The 13,313-nt window shown below is 39.5% G+C and overlaps 1 protein-coding gene across 3 annotated transcripts in view; it reads right to left on the minus strand.

The window, feature by feature from the left end:
* Positions 1–13,313, minus strand: part of MRPL1 (mitochondrial ribosomal protein L1) — a 189,099-nt gene that overhangs the window by 93,990 nt on the left and 81,796 nt on the right. For 2 of the 3 annotated variants that reach the window (XM_082389400.1, XM_082389403.1), the window contains exon 10: positions 1,657–1,779. The exons of the other annotated variant lie outside the window; for it this stretch is intronic. In XM_082389400.1, the coding sequence (XP_082245526.1) occupies positions 1,657–1,779 (123 nt within the window). The remainder of the gene's footprint in view (positions 1–1,656; positions 1,780–13,313) is intronic. 3 annotated transcript variants of the gene reach the window in all.

Below are 13,313 nucleotides of genomic sequence, written 5' to 3' on the forward strand. Positions count from 1 at the left end.
TTTATTATTAGAAAAATTCCTTTTTCCTAAGAAGAAAAAGGAATCTATATTTTGTGTAGGTATCAGTGTTCAGGTTGCAAAGACCGAACCTCTGGTTTCAAAGAAGTTTCTAAACTTGGCAAGCCCTGTTTCCCATCACTAGTAATAAAAAATACTTTGCATGCATACACCTTGCTCTGTGTGGTTAACAGAGGTCACAGTGGGCAGCAGATGCTCAGGGGTTCTATTCTCAGATCTCTCACTGCCTCAGTCTCTGACCTCAGAAAAGCTGATGTAGATTTAGGCTAAGGGCTCCAGGGTGCACATCAGAATGTTCACTCAGAACTCTAATAGCAGCACTTTTGATTCTGATTTGATGAAACAGGGCAGGGTACAGCCACCTACCATCCTGACCCATCCCCTAGGCTTTCTAGGGACCACTTTCTGACATCACTACCCAAGAGATTCACCTTTTCCTCTTTTCTTCTCCTCTTCATCCCTTTCTCTCCCCACCCTAATTTCCCACAATGGTTGCTTATTACATACCCACTCAGCCAACCAGTTAATAGCAAGGATGACTGTGCTATAATTTCAGATCTTGGGGACACAAATTAATGAAATTCAAGCAGGTAAGTCTCAAATACACAGTCTCATTACTTAAACCTGCTTGAAGCAGCTGAGCACCTTGGTGATATTCTTTGTTTGAACCAGAGGACTCAATCTCTGCACAAAAGCAATTATCCCCAAAGCATGAGGATACCTTATGCTCCAGACCCAAATTCTCAGTTTCATTGCATTTCCTACAGCACCCCCTGACCTAGATGCCAATTTGCATCTCTTTATCAAGGTTTCCCCTTCTGGGCCATCTTCTGGATTAAATCTGCTGTAGGTTCCAAGGTTCCAGGTTTAGTAGTTGTGGCACTTTGAGGGTTCAGGAGAGTCTGTCATCCTTATGCAGTTCAAGAACCATGGAGAAGAGGGCAACATGAAACTTCAAGCCAATATCCAAGGGGACGGTTTTAAAATTTAGACTTTTACGATGATGACTTTTACTCTGAGTGACCTGAGTGGCCACTGTAGGGTTTTGAGCAGAGGAATGGTAAAGGAGACTGAACTTTCCCAGGCTTCTTCTGCTGGATTTGGATCTCCAAATGTTACTCATCCCTGTATTTCCCACTGCTTGTGTTCTGCCAGTCTGGTGGGAAACCTTATTCTTGCTCTGCCTGCTGGGTTCGCTTCCTCTCCCTCACCATTTACAACAAGCTCTGTCCGTCCAGCTCTGCTCCCAGACTTTTTCTTAGCCAGGTGGGCTCTCTACCTGCTGACCCCAGTTTCTCTTTTATTGGCCCCTCCGTGGCAGCCAACAGAGCCAGGCCGGCTCCTTACTAACGTCAACAATGTAATAGTTTATCATCTGAAAGCAGTATTGCGTTCTGTATGTGTTTGACTTCACATAGAAGTTTCACTTTTTTCTCAGAGATGCCCCAGGTCAGGGTGACCCACATCTGTGAGCGGTCCCTCTCCCACACTGCTACCTTGACTCTGCTCAGCTTGTCGCCCCGCTTCTCACCTTTACAGTCTGCTTCATAAGGACATGCCCACACTTTACCGTATGTGAATCACTGCCTTTTGGTTATCAATTAGAAACACTTAGCTCGAGGCTGGGCATACACACACCTGGCAGTGGAGGTGAAGACCTCGAGTCCCTTGTGTACTCCAAGGGTGGCCCTCCTCGAGTCAGCAGATCAGCATCACCTGGGAGCATGTTAAAAATGCAGCAGCTCAGACTTCGCCCCAGACCTAGTAAATCGAAATCAGCATGTTTAGCAAGATCCCTAGGTGATTTGCAAGCACATTAAAGATTGAGAAGCCATGCAACTAGTAGAGGTGACTGGGGAAAAACTGAGTGCCCTCCTGAAACTTGTTTTTCATCTTGGTCACTTTGGCGTTCTCATTCTGAGTGTTTCATCCCAAAGGCTGAGGGATTTGAATGCATCACGCAGGTTTCGTGCAGTAAAACAGTGAAATGCCCCATAGGGAAACTTTTTCTTGGGGTTGGCTGTCATGTTGTTTTTCTTGGAGTATCCAGGAATAAAAGTTCAAAGAACCACACCAGGATAAGCCATGTGGCTGACAGGGTCTTGGTGCTCTGGCCTGGTGTGTTGGAGGAGGGAGAGCCAAGTTCAGGACATTGGTCCACCAGAGACTTCCCAGCCCCACATAGTATCAATCAGCAAGAGCTCTCCCAGAGATCTCCATCTCAATGCTAAGACCCAGCTCCACCCAACAGCCAGCAAGCTCCACTGCTGGATGCCCCATGCCAAACAACTAAGAAGACAGGAACACAACCCCACCCATTAGCATAGAGGCTGCCTAAAATCATACTAAGTTCATAGACACCCCAAAACACACCACTGGACACAGCCCTGCCCACCAGAAAGAAAAGATCCAGCCCTACCCACTAGAACACAGGCACCAGTCCCCTCCACCAGGAAGCCTACACAAGCCACTGAACCAACCTCACCCACTGGTGGCAGACACCAAAACGATGGGAACTATGAATGTGCAGCCTGCAAAAAGGAGACCCCAAACACTGTAAGTCAAGCAAAATGAGAAAACAGAGAAATACGTAGCAGATGAAGGAGCAAGGTAAAAACCCACCAGAACAAACAAATGAAGAGGAAATAGGCAGTCTACCTGAAAAAGAATTCAGAGTAATGATAGTAAAGATGACTCAAAGTCTTGGAAACAGAAAGGAGAAAATACCAGAAACAATGATGAAGAACACAATAAATGAAATTAAAAATTCTCTAGAGAGAAGGAATAGCAGAATAACTAAGGCAGAAGAACAGATAAGTGACCTGGAAGATAAAATAGTGGAAATAACTACCACAGAGCAGAATAAAGAGAAAAGAATGAAAAGAATTGAGGACAATCTGAGACACCTCTGGGACAACATTAAATGCACCAACAATCGAATTATAGGGGTTCCAGAAAAAGAAGAGAAAAAGTAAGGGTTTGAGAAAATATTTGAAGAGATTATAGTTGAAAAGTTCCCTAACATGGGAAAGGAAATAATCAATCAAGTCCAGGAAGCACACAGAGTCCCATACAGGATAAATCCAAGAAGAAACACACCAAGACACATATTAATCAAACTATCAAAATTAAATACAAAGAAAAAACATTAAAAGCAGCAAGGAAAAAGCAACAAATAACATACAAGGGAATCCCCATGAGGTTAACAGCTGATCTTTCAGCAGAAACTCTGCAAGCCAGAAGGGAGTAGCAGGACATATTTAAAGCCATGAAAGGGAAAAACCTACAACCAAGATTACTCTACCCAGCAAGGATCTCATTCAGATTTCATGGAGAAATTAAAACCTTTACAGAAAAGCAAAAGTTAAGAGAGTTCAGCACCACCAAACCAGCTTTACAACAAATGCTAAAGGAACTTCTCTAGGAAACACAAGAGAAGGAAAAGACCTACAAAAACAAACGCAAAACAATTAAGAAAATGGTAACAGGAATGTACATATCGATAATTACCTTAAATATAAATGGATTAAATTCTCCCACCAAAAGACATAGACTGGTGGAATGGATACAAAAACAAGACCCATATATATGCTGTCTACAAGAGACCCACTTCAGACCTAGAGACACATACAGACTGAAAGTGAGGAGATGGAAAAAGATATTCCAGGCAAATGGAACTCAAAAGAAAGCTGGAGTAGGAATTCTCATATCAGACAAAACAGACTTTAAAATAAAGACTATTACAAGAGACAAAGAAGGACACTACATAAGGACCAAGGGGTCAATCCAAGAAGAAGATATAACAATTGTAAATATTTATGCACTTAACATAGGAGCACCTCAATACATAAGGCAAATGCTAACAGCCATAAAAGGGGAAATTGACAGTAACACAGTAATAGTAGGCAACTTTAACACCCCACTTTCACCATTGGACACATCATCCAAAATGAAAACAAATAAGGAAACACAAGCTTTAAATGACACATTAAACAAGATGGACTTAATTGATATTTATAGGACATTCCATCCAAAAACAACAGAATACACTTTCTTCTCAAGTGCTCATGGAACATTCTCCAGGATAGATCATAACTTGGGTCACAAATCAAGCCCTGGCAAATTTAAGAAAACTGAAACCATCTCTGACCACAGCGCTATGAGACTAGATATCAATTACAGAAAAAAAATCTATAAAAAATACAAACACATGGAGGCTAAATAATATACTACAAATAACCAAGAGATCACTGAAGAAATCAAAGAGGAAGTCAAAGAATACCTACAAACAAATGACAATGAAAACATGATGACCTAAAACCTATGGGATGCAGCAAAAGCAGTTCTAAGAGGGAAGTTTATAGCAATACAAGCCTACCTTAAGAAACAAGAAACACCTCAAATAAACAACCTAACCTTACACCTAAAGCAATTAGAGAAAGAGGAACAAAAAAACCCCACAGTTAGCAGAAGAAAAGAAATCATAAAGCTCAGATCAGAAAGAAATGAAGGAAACGATAGCAAAGATCAATAAAACTAAAAGCTGGTTCTTTGAGAAGATAAACAAAATTGATAAACCATTATCCAGACTCATCAAGAAAAAAAGGGAGAAGACTCAAATCAACAGAATTCAAAATAAAAAAGGAAAAGTAACAACTGACAATGCAGAAATATAAAGGATCATGAGAGACTAGTACAAGCAACTATACGCCAATAAACTGGACAACCTGGAAGAAATGGACAAATTCTTAGAAAAGCACAACCTTCTGAGACTGAACCAGGAAGAAATAGAAAATATAAACAGACCAATCACAAGCACTGAAATTGAAACTGTGATTTAAAATCTTCCAACAAACAAAAGCCCAGGACCAGATTGCTTCACAGGCAAATGCTATCAAACTTTTAGAGAAGAGCTAACACCTATCCTTCTCAAACTCTTCCAAAATATAGCAGAGGGAGGAACACTCCCAAACTCATTCTACGAGGCCACCATCACCCTGATACCAAAATCAGACAAAGATGTCACAAAAAAGAAAACTACAGGCCAATATCACTGATGAACATAGATGCAAAAATCCTCAACAAAATACTAGCAAACAGAATCCAACAGCGCCTTAAAAGGATCACACACCATGATCAAGTGGGGTTTATCCCAGGAATGCAACGACTCTTCAATATACGCAAATTAATCAATGTGATACACCATATTAACAAATTGAAGGAGAAAAACCATATGGTCATCTCAATAGATGCAGAAAAAACTTTCAACAAAATTCAACACCCATTTATGATAAAAACTCTCCAGAAAGTAGGCATAGAGGGAATCTACCTCAACATAATAAAGGCCATATATGACAAACCCATAGCCAACATTGTTTGCAATGGTGAAAAACTGAAAACATTTCCTCTAAGATCAGGAACAAGACAAGGTTGCCCACTCTCACCACTATTATTCAACATAGTTTTGGAAGTGTTAGCCACAGCAATCAGAGAAGAAAAAGAAATAAAAGGAATCCAAATCGGAAAAGAAGTAAAGCTGTCACTGTTTGCAGATGACATGATACTATACATAAAGAATCCTAAAGATGCTACTAGAAAACTACTAGAGCTAATCAATGAATTTGGCAAAGTAGCAGGATACAAAATTAATGCACAGAAATCTCTTGCATTCCTATACACTAATGATGAAAAATCTGAAAGAGAAATTAAGGAAACACTCCCATTTACCACAGCAACAAAAAGAATAAAATACCTAGGAATAAACCCACCTAAGGAGACAAAAGACCTGTATGCAGAAAACTATAAGACACTGATGAAATAAAGTAAAGATGATACAAATAGATGGAGAGATATACCATGTTCTTGGATTGGAAGAATCAACATTGTGAAAATGACTATACTACCCAAAGCAATCTACAGATTCAATGCAATCCCTATCAAACTACCACTGGCACTGTTCACAGAAGTAGACCAAAAAATTTCACAATTTGTATGGAAACACAAAAGACCCCGAATACCCAAAGCAATATTGAGAAAGAAAAATGGAGCTGGAGGAATCAGGCTCCCTGACTTCAGACTATACTACAAAGCTACAGTAATCAAGACAGTATGGTACTGGCACAAAACCAGAATATAGATCAATGGAACAGGATAGAAAGCCCAGAGATAAACCCATGCACATATGGTCCCCTTATCTTTGATAAAGGAGGCAAGAATATACAATGGAGAAAAGACAGCCTCTTCACATTGATCATTAGAGAAATGCAAATCAAAACTACAGTGAGATATCATCTCACACCGGTCAGAATGGCCATCATCAAAAAAATCTATAAACAATAAATGCTGGAGAGGGTGTGGAGAAAAGGGAACACTCTTGCACTGTTGGTGGGAATGTAAATTGATACAGCCACTATGGAGAACAGTATGGAGGTTCCTTAAAAAACTAAAAATAGAACTACCATACGACCCAGCAATCCCACTACTGGGCATATACCCTGAGAAAACCATAATTCAAAAAGAGTCATGTACCAAAATGTTCATTGCAGCTCTATTTACAATAGCCAGGACATGGAAGCAACCTAAGTGTCCATCATCGGATGAATGGATAAAGAAGATGTGGCACACATATACAATGGAATATTACTCAGCCATAAAAAGAAATGAAAGGGAGGTATTTGTAGTGAGGTGGATGGAGTTAGAGTCTGTCATACAGAGTGAAGTAAGTCAGAAAGAGAAAAACAAATACAGTATGCTAACACATATATATGGAATCTAAGGGGAAAAAAAAGGTCATGAAGAACCTAGTGGCAAGATGGGAATAAAGACACAGACCTACTAGAGAATGGACTTGAGGATATGGGGAGGGGGAGGGGTGAGATGTGACAGGGTGAGAGAGTGGCATGGACATATATACACTACCAAATGTAAAATAGATAGGTAGTGGGAAGCAGCCGCATAGCACAGGGAGATCAGCTTGGTGCTTTGTGACCACATACAGGGGTGGGATAGGGAAGGTGCGAGGGAGGGAGATGCAAGAGGGAAGAGATATGGGAACATATGTATATGTATAACTGATTCACTTTGTTATAAAGCAGAAACTAACACACCATTGTAAAGCAATTATACTCCAATAAAGATGTTTAAAATAAATAAATAAATAAATAAAGTATATAATTCAAAAAAATAAAGACAGCCTCTTCAGTAAGTGGTGCTGGGAAAACTGGACAACTCCATGTAAAAGAATGAAATTAGAACACTCCCTAACACCATATACAAAAATAAACTCAAAATGGATTGAAGACCTAAATATAAGGCCAGACACTATCAAACTCTTATAGGAAAACATAGGCAGAACACTCTATGACATAAAGCACAGCAAGCTCCTTTTTGACCCACCTCCTAGAGAAATGGAAATAAAAACAAAAATAAACAAATGGGACCTAATGAAACTTAAAAGCTTTTGCACAGCAAAGGAAACCATAAACAAGACGAAAAGACAACCCTCAGAATGGGAGGAAATACTTGCAAGAGAAGCAACTGACAAAGGATTAATCTCCAAAATATGCAAGCAGCTCATGCAGTTCAATATCAAAAAAACAAACACCCCAATCCAAAAATGGGCAGAAGACCTAAATAGACATTTCTCCAAAGAAGATGTACGGATTGCCAACAAACACATGAAAGGATGCTCAACATCACTAATCATTAGAGAAATGCAAATCAAAACTACAATGAGGTATCACCTCACACCAGTCAGAATGGCCATCATCAAAAATTCTACAAACAATAAATGCTGGAGAGGGTGTGGAGAAAAGGGAACCCTCTTGCACTGGTGGTGGGAATGCAAATTGATACAGCCACTATGGAGAACAGTATGGAGGTTCCTTAAAAAACTAAAAATAGAACTACCATACAACCCAGCAATCCCACTACTGGGCATATACCCTGAGAAAACCATAATTCAAAAAGAGTCATGTACCACAATGTTCATTGCAGCTCTATTTACAATAGCCAGGACATGGAAGCAACCTAATTGTCCATCGACAGATGAATGGATAAAGAAGATGTGGCACATATATACAATGGAATATTACTCGGCCATAAAAAGAAACAAAATTGAGTTATTTGTAGTGAGGTGGACGGACCTAGAGTCTGTCATACAGAGTGAAGTAAGTCAGAAAGAGAAGAACAAATACCGTATGCTAACAAATATATATGGAAACTAAAAAAAAAAAAAAAAGGTTCTGACGAACCTAGGGGCAGGACAGGAATAAAGACACAGACGTAGAGAATGGACTTGAGGACGGGGGAGGGGGAAGGGCAAGCTGGGACAAAGTGAGAGTGGCATGGACATACAGACACTACCAAATGTAAAATAGATAGCTAGTGGAAAGTAGCCGTATAGCACAGGGAGACCAGCTTGGTGCTTTGTGACCACCTAGAGGGGTGGGATAGGGAGGGTGGGAGTGAGATGCAAGAGGGAGGGGATACGGGGATATATGTATACATACAGCTGATTCACTTTGTTATACAGCAGAAACTAACACAACATTGTAAAGTAATTATACTCCAATAAAAATATTTTTTAAAAATTAACTCTTTTTGAGAAAATTGTAGAAAACCTGGAAAATACAGATAGGCTTAAATGGGAAAAATACTTGCAAACATCTATAATCCCACTAACCAAGTATAAATACATTTTCCAAAATGTTATATATATATGGTTTGTTTTACAAAATTACAATATGTTATGTATATCAATATTTGTATTCTGTTTTGTTCCCTTCAAGTTATATAATAAGCATTTCCTCATCCATTTAAAGAAATAATTTTTAGTGGCTGCATTGGATTCCACTCTGTGATTGTATCATTATTTAGTCAATTCCCTGCTTAAGCATTCTGATTGTTTCCAAGCTTTTGATGTTATAAACATGCTAAAAGAAGTGATCTATGTATAAATATCTGAATGGTTCGCTGACAACTTCATTCTATTACATCACTGAGTCACGGGCTAAAAGAATATTTAGGGCAGGCTGAGACTCTCTAAATGAAGACTCCAAATTCAAATGGGAGTGAACAGAGTCACAGAACATTGTCCAGTCCCCTCAGAATCCGTTGACCTTGGGCAGGAAGTGAAGTTTGGGGGGCATTCTATGAACCCCTAGGTAAGTAAAGCTTTTAATTATTTAAACTGATTTCTGAAGACCTGCACCTGCTAGAGCATATTAATCAATGTTGATGAAGTAGTTTCAGCTCTCAGGGATAGCAGATGGATAAACACACCTCTCCTCACACGATTGCTGGCTTCAAGTTCTCCTTTAAAGTGAGCAATGGGCATCAGGCAAAACGGTAATCGTCTTTGAACCCCCCTCTCTCAGCCCACAAAGTGAGACACAAATTCACCTTTGTTCTGATTCCTAATTAAATTCTGAGTTTATACTAATTCTGAAAAGCAAGCTATTCAATGGCAATGAGAAACCTGTAAAGCATTAATACTATATAGATCCAGGGATGGGTGCAAACAGCAAACTGCTCAAGTACTTGCCACATCAGCAAAACAAGGAGAGTAGGATTTTACGCAGACACATCAAATCAGAGAACCAGAGAAAAACCAGTGATTTTTCTCCCTTGAATTTTGTATGACAATCATCTTCTGAGTGATTACCACCATATACTGATTCTCAAAATACATACGCTGCAATGTAAATCAGACTATTTACCTCTTTCAGATAAGGCAATGCATACAAACAGATTATTTCATTTGTCCCACATCATCTATCTGACCTAGATTCATTTCCTTCAACGTTTATATGAATACCTCCTATGAGCCTTGTTGGGAGATTTGCAAGGCTGATTAACACAGGATCTCTGACTTGAGGAAGGCAAAGTCTAGTCATGAAAGCAAAAGTTCTGATAATGCGTCCAAGTGTACTTAGGGAAAAATAGAAGCAGCAATATATTGAGAAGGAAGTAAGTTAAACAAAGCCTTGGCGTCAACATTTGTGGGTAGGCAAAAACTACAAATGCACCAGGAATATGATACCTGAAAAAATAAATAAATAAATGTGGATCTAACACACAAATTCAGTCTCACTATTGTACCCTGGAAATCAGATGCATTTACACCCAAATCAAAGTCTGTAAAAATAACTATTTTTTGGATCCTTTTTCAATGTAATAATTACTCTTCATAAAAGCTCGCAGTAAACATCAATTTCCATGTAATTAAAATCAGTGCCTTTGTTCATGTAACAGGATAATGCCATCATATAACATGCTGATCCAAGAAGGACAGATTGAAATGGGCAGATCTGTATATACAAATGCCTTAGGGAAACAGTCAACTCTAGCTAATTCAATGATAGACTAGAGTTTATGTATTATCTAGACACTTTATTTTTCCTCTTCCCTGTTCTCTCCCTCAGGATGCTTGACCTTTCCCATTTGCTATTTACTACTTTCAACTGGGCTTGTAGAGCGGCAGAAAGGTGAGGTCAAACATCAGTGTTGCAACTCCATAGAAGTCCTAATGAAAGGGTTTGATAGAAGATAATACTGAAGTATAGACAATAGTATTAAATAAAGTTTAGAAATTACCAGAGAATTTTAATTATCTTTGACACTTCCAGGCCTTTTTACCTGTAGAATGGAAAATAAGCTATTGCTGTCACAAAATATGAATAAGCTTGAGTTTTCCAAATTTTTTAAGTGTCTAATCACTATTCAAATGTAAGTTGCTTGTCATATTTTTAGAGGGATCCACAAGTCCAGGGCCCATGCTAAGCTTTAAAACATTGAGTGACTCCTTGTCACTCGGTTCAGACTGAGGCCTCCTGGCCCGCTGCTCTGTGGCTGGTCCTGTCCTCAGTAAGATGCTCATGAATTCTGTGGCCAACAGAGTAAATTGCTGGGAACTTCTTGCCAGGTGTTCTTTCCTTAGTGGAACAACAAAGATTTCCCATGAATAACTGTCCCTGTGTATACTATAAAATATACCATATGTACAGCTCTGTGTAAGAATCCAGCATGGCTCTGGGCATGGTGAGATGCTCAAAATGCCTTTTCCAAACCTGAAAGATGCTCAAAAATACCTTCTCTTAAATTATTTCATGTCATCACACTCATAGGAAGCATTCACATTTTTACTGCACGCTCAAGTAAACTGGAGGGGATTTGAGGACACCTGTACGGGGCTTGATAGAAAAAGTAATTATGTTTTCTTTATATTAAAGAATTATAAAAATAAAATATAAAGTAATTAAAGAACATATTAAATACTGCATTTGTATAAAATTTTCCAAATAAAATATTTTCAAATTAAAAAAATAAAATTGAGTGAATGTCACTGTCATGGAACATTTTCATGCAATAATGGTCTCCCGGCTGCTGGATAACTGCTGAAGCAAATCCACTGATGAGAAATAAATGGGGAAGCAAAGCAGTGTGTACTTCCAGGGCTAGAAATACTGACCCTTTCAAGGCACTCAATCATTCTGACTTTGTTTCTATGTATCAGGAAGTGAGTGATAAAGAATGAATCCTGTTAGGTCAATAGATGCTGGCAGGATCCACAGATGCTTTTGCATCATACTCTTACTTGATGACTGCTGTCAAGAAGGCTGGCTTATAAAGCAGAACCACGGCGAGAGCAGCACCCCTGCCAGTGAGAAGGCAGTTTGCTCTGGCTGGATCATCTATTTTATATTATACATCAATTTTTATTCATCTTCATTTCTGATGCTATCTCTAGTTGAAGAAACAAGGCTCAGCAATTTGGGATCACCTAGCCATCTGAATCAACTGTCACAATACAGGTATGAGAGTTTCATATATATAAGCTGACACTTTACTTCTTCAAGGGAATGATTCTTATTGTGCTTAATCAAAGAGTGAGTTACTGTGTCTCACGCATTCATTGCTAGAACTTAATGTACTATGACTCAAAGGTTCATCTCTACCCCATGGAGCCATTCACTTCATGTTAGTTGGCGGTCCACCCAAGAAAACTAAATTCCTGCCTCAGCATTGTCTTGCAAAGTAAATCTGGAGTGTATGCCTACAGTTCCCACTTCATTCACTTTGTAATCTTAGAAAGGAAAGGAACACATTTCCTTTCCCCCCACATTGTCAAACTCAGACTTCATAACAGACCTACAGCATTGTCATATAATTCCAATATCTCAAACACACAAACAAAAAAGCACTCCCAAAATCTTGGGGGTTGGGGAGAGAAAGACTTCAAAAGAAGTCCTTAAAGCAAATTTTTATGTTTTGCTCACTCACCAGCTGTTCCCATTTCCTTTTTCCCTTGCTGCCTTCTACTACATAGCCACTACTTCTTCAGCCTCGCTTGAAGCTGAGTGTGGCCATGTGACACAATGCTGGCCAAATGGATGAGATCCAATGAGATCCAAATGGAAGTGTGAACCATTAACATGTTTAATTATCTTCAATGAAAGAAAGAAAGGAAGAAAGAGAGAGAGAATGGAAGAAAATAGAAAAAAAAGAAAATATTCTTCCCTTCATCCTGTGTCTCTTTATATATATCTTCCTCTTCTCTCCGTCAATATTCTGGAAAGAGTAGATATCCTCCCCGAGTAGACTTACCCAGCATTCATCTCCTCCTGCCTCAGCTTCCAGTTTGGGATCCACTCCTTTCCTGAGAGTCCTGTGCTTGTGGGAAGTTGACCCTATTCCCAGACGTGGACTCAGCCTCCTTGCTAAAGTAACTGGTTCAGATAAACTGGTTTAGGCAAATTTGAAATTTTCCTGGCCATGGGGATTAGGTCATAAATTGGCCGAAATAACTTGGTTTTCTTTCTCTTTTAGGAAAGCCTCCAAAAGGTCACCCACACTTTCTCTTTCTGGATCTTGTGTTTTTCTGAGGAGAGGCCTGAAACTGCTGCAGTCATTTTGTCACCAGAAAGAAAACCAGACCTGAAATAATCTGACACTATGGAAAGCAGAAATACAAGATGATGGCTTCCCTAGTGGCACAGTGGTTGAGAATCTGCCTGCCAATGTAGGGGACATGGGTTCGAGCCCTGGTCTGGGAAGATCCCACATGCTGCGGAGCGGCTGGGCCCGTGAGCCACAACTACTGAGGCTGCGCGTCTGCAGCCTGTGCTCCGCAACAGGAAAGCCTGCGATAGTGAGAGGCCCGCGCACCGCGAGGAAGAGTGGCCCCCGCTTGCCACAACTAGAGAAAGCCCTCGCACGGAAACGAAGACCCAACACAGCCATAAATAAATAAATAAATAAATAAAAATTAAAAAAAAAAAGAGACACTCAAAGGG

This window comes from Balaenoptera borealis, assembly GCF_965194805.1.
Source record: "Balaenoptera borealis genome assembly, chromosome: 4".
Classification (NCBI taxonomy): Eukaryota; Metazoa; Chordata; class Mammalia; order Artiodactyla; family Balaenopteridae; genus Balaenoptera; species Balaenoptera borealis.